Source organism: Mauremys reevesii, linkage group 1 (assembly GCF_016161935.1).
Source record: "Mauremys reevesii isolate NIE-2019 linkage group 1, ASM1616193v1, whole genome shotgun sequence".
NCBI lineage: Eukaryota > Metazoa > Chordata > Testudines > Geoemydidae > Mauremys > Mauremys reevesii.
The window spans coordinates 217,110,839-217,128,960 of NC_052623.1; the positions used below are offsets into that span (position 1 = coordinate 217,110,839).

Consider the following 18,122-nt stretch of genomic DNA (forward strand, 5'->3'; position numbering starts at 1 on the left):
TGTTCTCTCCACATTGAGTGGGGGCTGGATAATGAACTTACACTGATCAGACTTCTGACCAGGGGAAGACAATACAGTTGTGGGGAGCAAGGCTGGGGAGCTGGAGAATTGGCTGGAGCCTCTATTGTTGGTTCATGAGTGGCTGAGAGATCATTTATATAACTCAGCTGGGTATGTCCCTGCCTGTGGATGTCTGTGTAAGTGCATTACCTGCCAGAGGTTTGTGATTTTGCAACAGCATCACAGAGTCAGTGGGATACCCCAGGTTGGTCAAAGAGAAGGCTCAGCAGTCGCACAGTCCAGGTTGCACTTCAAGAACCCTGTCATGCTGTCCTCACCCTACCCCTAGGACTCAGCTTGCGCTTCTGATTCCACCTCCTCATGAGGCCACAAAGTATCCCCCTATCCCATGAGCACAATGCCTATCAGCAAAAGTCCATGTCTTTTACTTCTGGGAACTGTTCCTTCTAACTACACTGGAAAGTGGTCACAAGTTACCACAAACTAACACCATTACCAAGTGCTCTCTCTAATTAATAAATCCTATTTTAACTTAACTGCACCTCTAGTATGCTGTGAGGAAGGTGAAAAATTCCCCAGGCCTCTGCTGATTTGGCCCCTATGGGAAGAAAAAAGTCTGTCCTGACCCCAAAACAGGCAATCAGTCAGACCCACAGCATCTGCAAATACACATCTCCAAGAAAACTAGTACTGGGTGGGCAGGGAAGGGCTGCTTGAACGGAGCAACAAGAGGCTGTGATATACTGGGATGACTTTGGCCACTGCAGAAATGCAACCACTTTGGGGGTGAAAGACACCAGATGTTTAATAGCACACAGAAATGTCCCACAATAGCTTTGCTACCTTAGCTAACCCCATGGTGGGACACCAGTAGTCTTTAAGGTGCCACAAGTACTCCTGTTTTTTTTGCGGATACAGACTAACACGGCTGCTACTCTGAAACCAGTTCTGTATTATTTATTAAATACTATCGGTGTGCATGGTACTGTACAGACAGAAGATACAGGCCCAGATCCACAAAGGGACTTAAGTGTTGCAGCACCCAACTGTTAGGCACCTAGAACATAAGAGTGGCCATACTGGGTCAGACCAAAGGTCCATCTAGCCCAGCATCCTGTCTTCCAACAGTGGCCAATGCCAGTCGAATAGAACAGGTAATCATCAAGCAATCCAACCTCTGTCACCCATTCCCAGCTTCTGGCAAACAGAAGTTAGGGACACCATCCCTGCCCATCCTGGCTAATCGGAAGAACACTGGAAAAATCACAGGAACAGCACTGGGATCCGCAAAGCCTGAGTTAGGCACCTTGGTACCTATACAATGAATGGGGAGAAGCAAGCGCCTTAGAATGCAATCCACAAAAGCCAGGACACTGGGCAAGAGCTGCCTAAATTAGCCAATGGGGGATGTCCTAAACCCTGCCCCTCTCAGAGAGATAGGTGCCTAAATCCCAGGCTGCAGGGAGGTGTCTGGCTCTGCTAGCAAGCCACAAATCAAGGGAAGATAGGTGCTCCTCTGCCTAGCTTATGTGCAGGGCACAATCCAGTAGGTATGCTCAGATGCTGCCTAACAGCTGAGTGGGAAGGAGAAGGCTGCCTAACAGCAGTAGGAGGTGGTACTCCTCCCTCATGTATAAAGGCTAGCCCAAGGATTAGAGCATTCACCACTTCAAGTACCTACTCTGCCTGAAGAGAAGGGATTTGAACATGGATCTACCATCTCACAGGTGAGTGCTCTAACCACTGGATTATAGAGTTACTCTTAATTAAAGTGGAACAACTTCCACAGGAGAGATTGAGGGAGCCCATATCAGAATATCCCTGAGTCCAGTGATTAGAGCATTCCTCCAAGTTCAAATCCCTTCTCCTCAAGCAGGAGAGGACCTGAACCAGGGATTTCCCACATCCTGGGTGAGTATCCTAATCACAGATGTAAAGGTTATAAGTAAGTGGGGGGTGGGTGGGAGGGGAGCGCTCTCTCTCCCTTGCCCCTGTGGCCAGTGTATGGAATTAGGAGGCCTATGAGCACACCTACCAGACTGGGCCCTGTGTGTGAGTTAGGTGGCGGAATACCTCTCTCTCCCTGCTTAATGGATCACTCTGAGGTTTAGGTGGAGATAGGCAGCTGGAGACCACAAGAGAGGCAGGTGTGTGCATTCTCAGAGGCAATGACATAGGCTTCTAGGGAATATTTACAATGAAAACTAAGGTGCTGAGTGAGTTTAGGCATTCACAAGATTAGCGGCAGCCAAGCAGAAGTTTTATGGATTGCAGTGGCCCATAAAAATAGGATTTAGGTGCCTAAATCTGGAGATTAGGAGCCTAAATACCTTTGTGGATCCAGGCTATGGTCCCTGCCACAAGGTGGTTACAAATTAAATTGAAGCACAGGAGAACAATGAGAATAAGAGATGTGATGGAAAGGATAAGACAGTCTGTTTGACAATATCACTTTAGGGAAGGAAGCTACCAGAGGTTCCCCTGAGATAGTGCTTGGGGTGTGCTAAAGACCCCCAGGATCCAATTCGGATTAATGTCTAATCAAATAAATACTACTGGAAATTGTCAATCTCCCATAATCACACTTCTCAGATATAGATTAGAGGACAAGTGCTACTAATAATAGTAGGACCCCGATTTTCCTGGATGTGATAGCTCATAGATAAGGCTATGGAATCTGTGATTTCCAAAGACCTCTGTGACTTCAGCCCCAGCAGCTTGAAGCTGCAGGGTCCCACAGCTTTCCGCAATGGCAGGGAGCTGTGAGGTACCCCCACCACTTGAGGCAGCAGTGCCCCAAAGCTCCCAGCCACCATGGCAGGGGGATCCCCACAGCTTGGGGCACCCCAGCAGCTCCCCACAGCCGCCAGTGGCAGGGGGATCCCCACAGCTACCCAGCCGCTGCTGTGGTTGCAGGGGGATTTCCGCAGTGGCAGCAGGGGGACCCTGCAGCTCCCAGCCACAGATGGGGGGAGGGAGGCCTGGAGTTCCCAGCTGCAGGTGTGGGAGGGGCCCTGGAGCTCCCAGCCACCAGGCAGCTGCCCAGCTCCTTCCCATTTTATCATATTTTTAGTAAAAGTCAGGGACAGGTCACAGGCTTCTGTGAATCTCAGCCTTACTCATAGATTTACCAAGTCTAAAATGGCATCACCTCTTGTATTGGTGAGTAATGAGGACCTCATAGAAAAACTGGTTGTAGTGGAAAACTTTGGTATGAGTGATCATGAGCTAATTCTGTTTAAATTAAATGAAAGGGCAAACAAAAATACAGGGCGTCCTCAGACTTACAGTGCCCAACTTACATCAGATTCCACTTATGATGCTTTTCAATTGACTGCCTGTTTCACCCCACAATGCTTGTTTCGCATTTACGACTCTTTATTTGCATAAAGTTTGCTTTAAATCACTTCCTGGTTGCGTTTAGGGTGACCAGATGTCCCAATTTTCTTCTATAGGCTCCTATAGCCCCCCACCCCCACCCGCTGTTCCGATTTTTCACATTTGCTGTCTGGTCACCCTAATTGCGTTATACTGGTATGGAGCTGGAAGGGGTTGCTTCTGATTGGCTTTGAGGCAGCAGGGTAGTTTGTTGTCAGGTAGGATTGCTGCTTGTTTTTGATTGGCTCCCGGCCCCAGGCTCAGCCAGTCAGAAAGCTTGAACAGTGATAGGCTGAGGCTCAACATGTATGCCGTTTTCCCTGGCTTTCTGAGCCTGGGTGGCTAACATTCTGAGCAGCATATGTGAGTTTATATGTCTATTTGAATGCTGTTTACAAAATACAGTGTACAGTAAACACATTGATGTCACAACATTAGTCATCTATAATTCATTTGGTAAAAAAATCTGTTATTGTGATGAAAATAGTGTATCGAGCCTTGGTTCAGGAACCAATCCCCCTTCATACCATTGATTCCTATGGGAAAAGAGGTTTCTACTTACAATGCAATTCTGAGGAACAAATTGTGTCATAACTGAGGACTCCCTGTACGTCTGCAACTACGGTCCCTGATTTTATAAGGGCAACCTTTAAAAATTAAAGGAGTTAGTTAGGGAAGTGGACTGGACTGAAGAACTCAAGGATCTGGATGTGGAGGAAGCTTGGACTTATTTTAAGTGAAAGTTGCAGAAAGTATCTGAAGCCTGAATCCCAAGCAAGGGGAAAATATTCATAGTGAAGAGTTGCAGACCAAGCTGGATGAGCAAGCATCTCAGTTTATTGAGACAGCAGAAAGCCTACAAGGAGTGGAAGATGGAATGGATCAGCAAGGAAAGCTACTTCTTGGAGGTCAGAAAATAGAGGGGAAAAAATGAAAACTGACCAAAGTCAAGCAGAGTTGGACCTTGCAAAGAGAATTAAAACCAATAGTAAAAAGTTCTATAGCAATATAAATAAAAAAACAAGGAAAGAAGTGGGACACTGAGGATGGGATGTAGATTGAAGATAATCTAGGCATGGCCCAACATCTAAACAAATACTTTGCCTCAGTTTTTAATAAGGGTAATGAGGAATTTAGGGGTAGTGGCAGCATGGTTCATATAAATGAGGGTATGGAAGTAGAAATTACTACATGCAAGGTGGAAGTCAAACTCAAACAACCTTAATGGGACCAAATTCGGGGGCTCAGATAATCTCCATCCAAGAATATTAAAGAAATTGACACAAATTTGCAAGCCCAATAGCAAGGATTTTTAATTAATTGTAAACTCGGGGGGGTCACACCCATGACTGGAGAATAGCCTAAATAGTACCTATTTTTAAGAGAGGGGGCAGGAAATGATCCAGGAAACTATCGGCCTGGTAGGTTTACCTCAATTGTATGCAAGGTCTTAGAACAAATTTTGAAAGAGAAAGTAACTAAGGTCATAGAGGTACGTGAAAATTGGGTTTTACTAAAGGTAGATCCTGCCAGACCAACCTGATCTCTTTGTTTGAGAAGATAACTGATTTTTTTAAACAAAGGAAATGCAGTAGAACTAATCTACCTGGATTTCAGTAAGGCATTTGACACAGTTCCACATGGGAAATTAGTTAAATTGTAGAAGATGGGGATTAATATGAGAATTGAAAGGTGGATAAGGAACTGGTTAAAGTGGAGACTACAATGGGTTATACTGAAAAGTGAACTGTCAGGCTGGAGGGAGGTTACTAGTGAAATTCCTCTGGAATTAAAATAGAATCATAGACTTTAAGGTCAGAAGGGACCATTATTGATCTAGTCTGACCTCCTGCACAATGCAGGCCACAGAATTTCACCCACCCACTCCCGTATCAAACCTGTGTCTGAGCCACTGAAGCCATCAAATCATGGTTTAAAGACTTCAAGGTACAGAGAATCTTCCAGCAAGTGACCTGTGCCCCCCGCAGGGCCTCTGCCAATCTTTCCTGGAGGAAAATTCCTTCCTGACCCCAAATATGGCAATCAGCTAAACCCTGAGTATGTGCGTACGACTCACCAGCAAGACACCCAGGAAAGAATTCTCTGTAGGAACTCAAATCCCACCCCATCTAACATCCCATCACAAGCCATTGGGCATATTTACCGCTAATAGTCAAAGACCAATTAATTGCCAAAATTAGGCAATCCTATTATTCCATCCCCTCCATAAACTCATCAAGCTTAGTGTTGAAGCCAGATATGTCTTTTGCCCCCACTACTTCCCTTGGAAGGCTGTTCCAGAACTTCACTCCTCTGATGGTTAGAAACCATCTCATTTCAAGTCTAAACTTCCTGATGGCCAGTTTATATCCATTTGTTCTACTGTCCACACTGGTGCTGAGTTTAAATAATTCTTCTCCCTCCCTGGTATTTATTCCTCTGATATATTTATAGAGAGCAATCATATCTCCCCTCAGCCTTCTTTTGGTTAGGCTAAACAAGCCAAGCTCTTTCAGTCTCCTTTCATAAGACAGGTTTTCCATTCCTCGGATCATCCTAGTAGCCCTTCTCTGAACCTGTTCCAGTTTGAATTCATCCTTCTTAAACATGGGAGACCAGAACTGCACACCTTGGCACAAAAAGTGAGTGTGCACTAAGAAAATCTGTAGATAACACAACGTTGGGAGGTATTGCAAATATGGAGGAGGACTGGAATATCATACAAGATGATCTGGACAACCTTGCAAACTGGAATAGAAATGGGATTAAATGTAATAGTGCAAAATACCTTGTATTTAGGGACTAACAAGAAGAATTTTTGCAGTAAGCTGGGGAGGTATGAGTTGGAAGTGACAGAGGGGGAGAAAGATCTGGGTATATTGGTTGATCACAGGATGACTGTATCGCCAATGTGACACAGCTGTGAAAAAGGCTAATGCAATCTGAGTATTTCCAGTAGAGACAGGCAAGTGTTAGTACCATTATACAAGGCACTGGGGATACCTCATCTGGAATACTGTGTGTAATTCTGGTCTTAATCACCCCTGAGATGCTTGCTCATCCAACTTGGTCTACAACTCCTGCCTATGATTTTTTCCCCTTTTCTTGGGATGCAGGCTTCTGACAGTTTCTGCAGCTTTGACTTGAAGTAATTCCAGACCTTCTCCACCTTTAGATCCCCAAGTCCTTCAGTCCAATCCACTTCCCTAACTAATTCCCTTAATTTTTTTAAGTTAGCCCTTTTGAAATAAAAAACCCTAGTCACAGATCTATTTTTGTTTATCCTTCCATCTAGTTTAAATGGAATTAGCTAATCATCACTCGAACCAAGGTTGTCCCCTACAACCATTTCTTCTATGAGGTCCTCACTACTCATCAAAACCAAATCTAAAATGGCATCCCCTCTTGTTGGTTCAGCAACTACTTGGTGAAGGAATCCATCAGCTATTGCATCCAGGAAAATCTGATCCCTATTACTACTAGCACTTGTCCTCCAATCTATATCTGGGAAGTTAAGTCTCCCATGATCACATAATTCCCTTTAGAATGTACTTCATTAAAAAGATCTCTATCCATATCCACATCAGCTCCTGGTGGTCTATAGAAAACCCCAAGCACTATCTCAGGGGAGGCTCTAGTAGATTTCTTCCCCAATGTGATTTTTGCCCAGACAGACTCTGTCTTATCCAATCCATCACTTCTTATTTCTTTACAGTCTACCTCATCATTGATATACAATGCTACTCCACCACCTTTGCCTTTATTTCTGTCTTTCCTAATCAGCACATACCCTTCAATACCTGCACTCCAGTCATGACTACTATTCCACCATGTTTCTGTTATCCCTATAATATTCGGTTTCGCTCCCTGCACCAGTAACTCTAGTTCCTCCATTTTGTTACCTAGGCTTCTCACATTGGTGTACAAACATCTTAATTCTTGCTGTTTGGCTTCACTCACATTCTTTACCTGATTAGGCCCAGACATTCTACCACCAGTACCACCTATTAGACTGGTATCTACACTACCCTTCCTCTGCATGTCCATTCTCCTACTCATGGCTGTATCCTCTCTTACTTTGTTTTCTTCCCTCTCAGTGTTAAAATCCAGCATGGAGATTACCTGGACATCTCCCAACCATCTCCCCCAAATTCCTAGTTTAAAGCTCTCTTAATCAGTTGTGCTAGCCTCCATCCTAGAAGTCTATTTCCCTCCCTACTCAGGTGAAGTCCATACCGAGAGAACAGTCCTCTGTCCATGAATGCCTTACATCCCAAGCCCTCCTTATAGCACCACTGCCTGAGCCATCTGTTGAGCATCATAATCATGTCACACCTTTGTTACCCTTCTCTAGGAACAGGCAGAATCCCACTGAAGATCACCTGAGCCTCGATTTCCTTAATCATCTTCCCCAGCCTGGTCTCCTATGTTTAAGAAAGATGAACTCAATCTGGAAGAGGTGCAGAGCAGGGCTACTAGGATGATCCCAGGAATGGGAAATCCTATTTGCAAGGAGAGACTAAAGCAGCTTTACTTATTTATCCTAACAAAATGAAGGCTGAGGGGAAATATGATTGCTCTTTATAAATACATCAGAGGGATGAATACCATTGGGGAGAGGAGTTATTTAAGTTAAGTGCCAACATTGACACAAGAACAAATGGATATAAACTAGCCAAGAACAAGTTTAGGCTTGAAATTAGATGAAGGTTTCTAACCATCAGAAGAGTGAAATTCTGGAACCATCTTCCAAGGGGAGCAATGGGGGGCAAAAAACCCTAACTAGCTTCAAGACTAAGCTTGATAAGTTTATGGAAGGGAGGGTATGACAGGACTCCCTACAGTGGCATGTAGCCAATTGGTGATTGCTAGTAGCAGATGTCCCATCACCTGTCATTGGGGGTACTAGCCGGGGAGGGCTCTGAGTTACTACAGACTATTCTTTCCCAGGTGTCTGGCTATTGGCTCTTGCCAAAATGCTCAGGGTCCAACTGACCTCCATATTTGTAGCATGGGGCCACTTGCAGCTTTACACTAGCTTATTCTCTGTAACTTTAAGTCTTTAAGCCACAATTTGAGGACTTCAGTAACTTTGCCAGAGATTAGGGGTCTATTACAGGAGTGAGTGAGTGAGGTTCTGTGGTCTGATGTGCAGGAGATCAGACTAGATCTAGTGCAAATTTCATTGCACTACAACTCTTCTCTCCCCCACCTCCGAGAACAAAAACTACTACACGATCCCCGAAGGGGGGACCAAAGTCTGAGCCTGCCCGAGCCCTGCCACCCAGGACAGAGGGGCCAAAGCCCATTGGCTTCAGCCCGAGGCAGGGGGCCTGTAACCTGAGCCCCGCTGCCCTGGGCTGAAGCCCTTAGGCTTCTACTTTGACCCCAGGCAGTGGGGCTCGGGCTTTGGCCCTGGGTCCCAGCAAGTCTAAGTAACTCCATTAAAATGGGATTATGACCCACTTTGGGGTTCCAACCCACAGTTTGAGAATGGCTGGACTAGATGATCATTGTGGTCCCTTCTTGCCTTAAAGTCTATGAGTCTGATAATATATGCTAATCAAAGCAACCATATATGTTCTTGTTTTGGGAAGGAGGCTGTTTTCAGTGTCTCGCAAAAATAAGAGAACCACTCACTGAATCCTCAACCCCATTTCCTACATGTTGCTCAGTGACTTCCCATTCAAGTACTGACTCAAACCAAACCAGGCTTGTGTGAGCTGATGAGACCACAGCACAATGTGCTATGGCTCCAGGCTATGTGAAACAGGCAGAAACAAAGGAAAAGGAAAGATAGCATTGGCAAGAATCAGTAGATCTGCAGTAAATGTTTTACATGTTTTATTAAGTGTTCTGTATCAGAGGGGTAGCCATGTTAGTCTGGATCTGTAAAAGCAGCAAAGAGTCCTGTGGCACCTTATAGACTAACAGACGAAGTGGGTATTCACCCACGAAAGCTCATGCTCCAATACATCCATTAGTCTATAAGGTGCCACATGACTCTTTGCTGCTTAAAATGTTCTGGACACAGATTCTCTGTCTTTACTCCATATTTATATCTGTTTCTTCTGCCATGAAATGGGGCATGCAGCCGCTTTGATAATGGATTGAAAGGTCATCCAGTGAAACTGCAGCTTCCGTTAGAGCCTCTGCAAATGTTTGTATAACTTTGTATTTGTGATACTCCCACCCACCTCCCAGAATAATCGTCCTGGTGAGTCACTACAGATCTCCCTCTGTCTTCACGAAAGAAAGAAAAAGTGTTTTAAATGCTAACTATCAGATTTTTAAACAAATCCCTTCAGTCATGTCAAAAAAAACCCAAAATGCATTTTAAAAAGAGTCTGTTAAGGCATGGTACTTATTGCTTTCTTACAGGCTGGCATTTCCCCACAATGGGCAGATGGAATTCTATGTATGTCCCCCAAAAGTAATTCATCTTTGGGAAGAGAGAAAGCAGGAGACATTTTAGCCTCTCAAATGATTATTAGGGAGTGGAAGATAAAAGAGCCACAGAACTAGAACAAAAGGCCTTTTCAACCAATGCTATGGCTTTACTAGATTCCATAAAGTCCCAGTTGTGCCTTGATCCAGACTATTCTAAACAATCCCCCTCCCTCCTTAGTATTTACCCCCATTCAAGAATTTACAGATAGTTATCAGATTCCCCTTTAATTAGCCTTTTGCTGAGAGACTCATTTAAATTCTGGTGTATCCCTGCACTACTACTCTGCTCAGCCCCTGGGAGGATGCTAATATAAGCAGATTTCCTGAGTTTATAGAAATAGTTATATTTTGGATGACGCCTCCTTTCTGATAACATGCTCAGACCAACTGCTGGAGCCATATTCCAGAGGTGAGGGAAATGGAGTCTTTTTAATATCACTTCAAACCAGAGGCCAAAATTGGGGAAACAGCAGCACTTGCACTAATTTACTTGTAGCAAATGAGACCACATAAAGGGATGAATGTGCCAGATTCCCAGCGCTGGAGAACTCAGCCTGTTTAGAACAGGCACCCTGGGCACCAGAATAGTGGTGCACATTTCCTCCTCTTCCGTTTACCCCAAAACATGCTTCATACCAGTGCTAGAGGAACTGCCTCTAGAGACAGTCTCATGGCCCATTCGGTCCTCTCTGTTGATGCTGCCTAAAGAATGACCTATGAGAAAATAATGCAGCAAATCAAACCAACCCACCAATCCAAACACACTCTACACCTAGTGTGTCTATCTTCCTGGATGGAACACTCTGCTGCTGGTGTGCTGAGACCATAGTCTACCATGCTGACCATCTTGTCTCTTTGGGAATGTCAACACTGGAGCTGGAGGTATAATTTCTAGCTCACGTAGACATACCTGCACTAGCTCTAATCAAGCCAGTACAGTAAAAACAGAAGTACAGCATGGGCTGGCTGTTCCCAGAACACAACAAAAGTTTAGGATGGGATCATACTCGGATCAGCTACCATTTGCACTGCCCTAGCTAGACTTATATTTTTAGTACACTAGCTCAATCAGAGCTAGCACAGGTATGTCTCGCATGCTAGAAGTTACACCTCTTGCTCCAGTGTAGACATACTCATGGTTTCCTAATACTCCCTGTCTGCCTGTACCCATCTGTTGTTTCTTGTATTGCACTCTAAGCTCTTTGGAGCAGCAAAAGTATTTTTTGGTTCTGTGTTTGTACAGTACTGAGCACAATGTGGTCTTGGTCTATGACTGGGGCTTCTAGGTGTTACGATACTACCATGCATACTAATACTCAAGGCTTGAGAAGGCAGCTGAGTTCTCTATGCCCCATTCAGTGCATGGGCTCTCTGCTGATACTGCCAACAAAAAGGGCCAACTAATGCTAGCTGGCAACAGGGTGGCTTGATATAAATAACTGATTTTAATCATGATTTAAAATCAGCAAGCAGGTAACCTTGATTTACATAATCAATTGTAATCTTATTGTGTATTTGTACTGTTTAGTTATTTTCCCAAAGAACATCTGATTCTCATTGGCTGTTCGCCATTAAAACAATGATTTGCAACTAAATAGCATTCACGCTAAATTTGGTACTTTTTGCTAACTAGGAGGATAAGCTATCAGTACATGTTTATTTATGCAATTATTTAGCTTAACATACATTTATTCAGATTCTTATTGTTTGCATTTTTGTATTGTTAGAAAACGGTGAATGATTAATTTCTTATTTACTAAATGATGATTAACTTTCTTATTTGTGGCAAATGGCATTTGAATGGAAATTAGAGTTCAACTAAAAATGCACAAAAACAGCATTTAAATTTTTTTTTTTAATTGACAAAAAACTGCCTCAAATGTGTTGGATGCACAGGGGGAAAAAGCAAGTTTATCAAAACATGTTTTGCATCTAATACTAACTGATCATATCTGGTAACCTTATTTTAAACATTCAAATAAGAGGACACCCCAATCCCTGGCCCCTTCCCTGGACATTTTTAGATATTTAAAAAATCCTCCCGGACGGCGATTTAAGAAGCAAAAAGCTGGACATGTTCGGGGAAATACAGATGTATGGTAACCCTAATTTTTAAAATCAGATAAAATACATCAAATGCTTTCCTAATATCACTTTACCATGTAAGCAAGTGATGGCATAGTCCAGGGGTAGGCAACCCAAGCTGATTTTCAGTGGCACTCACACTGCCTGGGTTCTAGCCACCAGTCGGGGGGGGGGCTCTGCATTTTAATGTAATTTTAAATGAAGTTTCTTAAACATTTTAAAAACCTTATTACTTTCATACAACAGTTTAGTTATATATTAGACTTCTAGAAAGAGACCTTCTACAAATGTTAAAATGTATTACTGGCATGCAAAACCTTAAATTAGAGTGAATAAATGAAGACTTGGCACACCACTTCTGAAAGGTTGCCGACCCCTGAGTTAGACTGTTGCAGGAGCAGGGTAGGCAAGGAGGCAGGGATCCTGCCTTTCTGACAGAATATAGATTTCCCCCCCACCAGAGGACTCCTAAGGGAAGGTTGACTAGAGAGACGTTGTTTAGTATGATTTGTACTCTCCTGTACATAATCTGTTAAGAGCATAAAGGTGATAGTCTGAACAAAATGTGTGTCTTGTCAATTGCTTCACATCTCAGAGATACTTAAACTGTAAACCAGAAGTTTCACATCTTTTGGGGTGGAGTTCCAGGACATAGGTGTGTTTAAGACCTGGGGAGTCTGAAGAGGCAGTGCTTGCACCCAGGGGGTTAGGCAAATTCCAAGTGTTGGAAACTGCTGTGCAAGTGGGTGCCAGACAAGAGATCTGAGCCCTGAGATTGGGGCAATGGCTTGACACCATTTAGGCTCCATCTTAAAACACCCTTGGGAATCCATAGGACAGAAGTTTGGATTTCCCTCATATCAATCCTAGCAGATGGCCACAAAGGGGCGCTTACTAGGATCTGTCACACCCAGTATACACCATGTAAAGAAAATTAGTAGTGTAAAAATCGGTACTGTAGAGAGGCCTAGTTTCAGTGGCAAATAAATAATTATCTAGCTCTTATATAGCACTTTTCCTCAATAGGTCTCAAAACACTTCACAAAGATGATTAGTATCATTATGTCCATTTTACAGATAGGGAACCAGAGGAAGTGACTTGCCAAAGGTCACCCAACAGGCCAGTGGCCGGCCTAGAGTCCTACTCCAGCACTCTATTCATTGGGCTATGCAACATAATATTGCTCAGATTGCTGTTCTGGAAAACACTTATAGATGTTACAATGAAGGAGCCAACAGTGTTCAGTAGCAAAAATAGCCTAATTTGTTTTGTTTTTAACTGGACGCCCAACCATCCACTTTAACAATGGGGTAGGAAGTTTCACTACTTGTTTCTCACACCTATACACATTAGCATTCTAGATTAGAACACAACAGAAATGGAGGAGGGAATAAAATTGTAAGATTTTACAGAAGCAACATTAACTAAATTTTAACATATTTTAATTATTTCCTCTTTAAAAATATTGCAAAAATGCTTATGTGCTCGTGAGAACATTGAACTTAATAAAGCACTGTTGGTTTTAACATATACATAGTTACAAAAATCCTATTTATCCAGATGGGTAATTTTCTCAATAGATCAGACGTCAGCGTGACCTCACCACCAATGTCATTTGTTTGCTCAAGGGACGATAGAAATGAACATTTAAAAAAAAATTAAAAAATTGTGTTTGCTATGTAGAAACTAACAATTCAGCATTCAGGCAAGCCTAATAGAAAGAACTCAGAAAAAGAACTCTTCCATGCATTTATTTCCATTTCCAAGTAATTTCAAAATCCTCTTTTCTGGAACCTTTAAAATAACTAAAAGTACAATTATAAAAGAATAAAATTAGCAGCTTTCCTGAAACAAGAAACCAGAAGGATGTTACACCTTCACAATATCTCAATTGCCATTGCCAGAAATTTGCATTACCAGCCCTTGCTCCATCTCCAATTCCAACCCAACTACTGAATCAAGAGTGGGGCCAGCTTTATGAGCTGAACTAGCATCTACCTCAAGTGGCCAGGAAATCTTCCAACTGTCCCAAAAGAACCACCACCAACATGGACATTGAAAGTCCCACCCGCTCAGTCACAGTGCCTCCAATGCCACTACAATAAGCTATAGTAGCTCACACATGCCCTTTGCAGTGCAGAAAAGCCATCTAAGTACCAACATCTGTTCCACCTTGAAGTACAGGCTCATCTACAAGCTGAAAATACTGCATTTAATCCAGTTTTGGACTGGGAGGATTCACTTCAGGTGGTTGTAAGGCAACAGTCTCACACATTCCCACTATTGATATGACAGAAAGTACATCTACTTTATACTGACAAGTGTAATTTGGACAGTTCAAATACAAGTTTTCACATATTCTCCCTCCTCCCTCATCAACTGCAAATTAAGTGAAACCCTGTAGCAGATACAGAAATTGCTTAGGTGGGAAAGAAACATTAGGATGTAATAATGCACTTTAATTGCAATTTACCAGGTGAAAAATAAGTAACCAACATCATATGACCAAACTCCTCCCTGGGCAAACTGCCCCAGAGATCTCAATGTGGCAACTACAGCTCTATAAGTCGTCCCAAAGTTAACGGTATATCACTGAATCCTTGCTAAATTTTATATGATCAGTGTCAAAAAAGCTATAAGTAGCTTGTTTGCAGCATAGTAACATGTTTCTATATACAGCTATGCTTGAACATAACCACTGACTCATACAGTGTACAGGGTAAGTAGTCTGGAGTGTGATAAGAGAATTGATTTGGCAGCCAATTGTGTTCCTGTTTGCTGGAAAAAGGCTGATGTCTCTCTGCAGCAATGGTGAAGGAAGGAGAAGGTCTCTTCCCTTTATCCCTAGTCGCTTGGGAACAAAGTGAAGGAGAAGAAAACCCCTGTCCTTTTGTGCTGATATGCACAGCTGCCTCCTCCCCAGGCTCCAACTTTCCCAGCTCCTGCCACTCTCCAGCCCATGTGCCTCCCCGCTGGGCGCTTCCTCCACACAGCAGCAGCCCAAGCTGGGGGGGGGGGGGTGAGTGTGGGAAGTTGCTTCGGGCCCCACGGTTCAGGGACCCAGGAAAGTTGGAGTCCAGGGAGGAGGCGGATGCCGCCTGCCGGCTCTGTGCCCCTGCAGATCGCTGGAGCCTGGCGTTGGCTCCTGCCCTAGGAGTGGTAGCGGGAGGCGGCGCAGGACTAGGAAGGATGCTGCTGTGGACCATGGCCACCAGGCAGAGTGGTGTTTCCCGGGCAATGTTCCTGACCATTGCCATCTGGCTGGCTTGGCAGAAAACCTTCATGGTGCTGACCCCTATGGCCGATGACCTAAACCTGGGAGTTGTAAGTTGCTGATAGGGTTACCATACATCCATATTTTCCTGGACATTTTTAGATATTTAAAAGTTCCTCCTGGACTGCGATTTAAGGACTAAAAAGCCAGACATGTGCAGCAAAATATGGAGGCATGGTAACCCTAATTAAACAAAGAAAGTATTAATCTTGTAAGTGAATTGAAAGATTGTCTCTGGTTACCATGGGCTAGATTTTCAAAGATACTTAGATGCCTAAAGATTCAAACAGAACCAGGTGGGATTTTTGAAGGACCTAAGCAGGTTAAGTGCCTAACTACCTTTACTTCACCCACTTTCTCTCTATTATAATCATTGGATGTTGAAAACAAGGAGCGTTTGGTGCCTACATTGCTTAGGTGCATTTGAAAAATCCCACTAGGTACCTATCTGCATGTTTAGGTACCTAAATACCTTTGACAATCTGGTCCCATGTTCTTCAAGATTTCATAATAAATAGATCTTATTCTCTCCTTATTTTCTTCCAGTCTATGAATAAAAAGTAAGATTTCCAGCTTTTATTCAACTCCCAATCAGTTTCTCAGCTATGAACAAACTAGTCTAAAGAAAACATTCTTTGTGCACCTGCCAGCTAAACTTAAACCAAAACTAAATTAAGGCAAAAGCTTTTCTGCACACCAGAAACTGAAAGTACTTACATTTGGAAAAATGTCAATTCGCTTCACTTTGAAGACTGGAAATAATACCTATACTTACTTAATGCAGTACATGATATTATAACATTGATAAAGCTTGCAGATGTTAAAGATCTTTTCCCGATTCTGAATTCAATTAAAAAAGGAGCACCTTTTAATGCATTAAAACTTAGGAAGGATCCTTGATGCATGTAGAAGAGCGGACTCACCCCTGTGGCACCTTCTGCCGGTCTTGCAGGGAATTAGCTCCATTTCCAACCTCCAGAGCACCCTCTGCAGGCCGGTGATCCACCTGTTTCTTGGCTCCCATGTCCCTCCCAGGACGCGGTGCCCCTTTATCTGGGGTGCTGCCCCCTGGCAGCACTCCCTTTCTCTCAGGGTCTCCCCTCCCTGATGAACCCCCACCCACTATCCCCACCTCACCATCAGACTACTGCCAGTCATCATCTAGCCCCACGCGCTGGGGCAGACTGCAGTATCAGCCTACTCATCACTGGCAAGGTTGGGTCAGGACCTGCTGCCTTGGCCTACTCCTGGGCTGCCCTCTGCAACCTCCAGTACCTGTTGCCTTCTGCTAGGCCACAGCCCAGGGCTTTCCAGGCTGGAGCGCCCCAGCTCCTCCGCCTTTCCCCAGCCCCTCTGCCTTTCCCCAGCCCTGCTCCACTCAGGTACCCTGTCTCTAGCTCCCTGCAGCCAGGCCCTTCTCCCTCTACAGGCAGAGGAAGACAGAGTGCTTCAGCTCAGCAGTCCCTTTATAGGGCCAGCTGAGTCTGTTTGGGGCATGGCCACAGCTGCAGCTGTTTCCCCACTCAGCCTGGGCTGTTCTTCCAGCCTGCCAGCCCTCTCCCAGGTTCCAACCCTCTCAGGGCTGGAGCGGGTCATCACCCTGCTACAGTGCAGCATTTTTTAATTTATTTAAATTATTTTAATAGATTACAGTAAGTTTTGGCCATATCACAGGTTGTATGTGTCACATTTAATTTTAAACAAGTGTGGCAGAGCTCTGACCTTGCCCGCATGGGTCCTGGACTTCTAGGCAGTTTATGCCAGCCTCAGTGGCTCACTGTGACCCTCCACGTAGCCCTTCTCTCTCTAAGGCCAGGGTTACAGTCTACTGAGCCCTTTTCATCATAGGCCTGCAAGGAGGTTGGTGAGACAACTCCCACAGTCTCTGTTGTCCCTGGGGCTTATTTCAGAACAGTGTAGCCTCCTGTCCTGACAGGGGCCTGACTTCCCCTCCCAGGAGGTGTTCCTGTAGTGGTGGGTTGGGGGGAACCCAGGCCCACCCTCTACTCCAGGTTCCAGCCCAGGGACCCTAATGGTAGCAGCTATTGGCAGCCAACATTTCACTGCCAGGGTTGCTACATTTCCCTGGGCCATTTCCCCACAGCTCTCCTGCTTCTCCCTTCTTCATCCTTGCCTTAGGGATCCCTTAACGATGGTTTGAGGGTGTCTTCATTAACCAGCCTTTCAGCCACACTTCCTCTCCCTGGCTCTCCCCTGCCTGACTGGAGTGAGCCCTTTTTATAGTATCAGCGGGGCCTTAGAGTCAGGTGGTCACATTAACTGAATGGCCTCACCTGACTCTTTACAGATTAATTAGAGTCAGGTGTTCTCATTAGCCTGGAGCAGCCCCTGCTCTGGTCAGTCAGGGAGCAGAAAACTGTTAATCCAGTGGCCAGTATATCTGCCTTCTGCTATTCTGCTGTACCCAACTGGCCTGGGTCTATCACACACGTTTATTTTTAAAAGGAAAAAGGTATTTAATTTAAATTAAAACAATCTGATTTTAGGGTTTTTTTTAAATCTTCACGTTTTATCTGCCATGGTGGGCAAAGGAATGTTTTGTGACATGAGCAGCTACCCCACTTGGAACTGGACTGAGATCATCCAACTCATTCTGCACACTGACCAGTGAACAGTCATAGGCAGTGTTGCCAACCTCAGTGGCCTCTGCTGCAGGCAGCCCTGCAATCTGTATCGGGTTTACAGTGGTGCCAGCAGCACCATGGAGCCAGACCCATACTCAGAAGGGGCCCCAACCTGCTCCGCTTGCACTGTGCCTCACCAGCCCACTGGCTCCTCCCTCCCATCACTTGCTCCTCTTGGCCAGCCGGCCGGCCGAGGGCTCCTCTTTGCCTCCTGACCCCACCTGCTGGCTCCTCGCTGCTCCCTGGCCGGACCCCAGTGCACCTCCGG

The 18,122-nt window shown here is 44.5% G+C and overlaps 1 protein-coding gene across 4 annotated transcripts in view; it reads right to left on the reverse strand.

The window, feature by feature from the left end:
- LOC120402372 (ephrin type-B receptor 5) overlaps window positions 1-18,122 on the reverse strand; it is a 150,679-nt gene that overhangs the window by 54,428 nt on the left and 78,129 nt on the right. The window contains exon 1 of one of the 4 annotated variants that reach the window (XM_039533009.1): window positions 16,133-16,212. The exons of the other annotated variants lie outside the window; for them this stretch is intronic. Coding sequence (XP_039388943.1) covers window positions 16,133-16,175 — 43 coding nt within the window. The 5' untranslated portion in view covers window positions 16,176-16,212. Of the gene's footprint in view, window positions 1-16,132; window positions 16,213-18,122 lie in introns of those variants that run through there. 4 annotated transcript variants of the gene reach the window in all.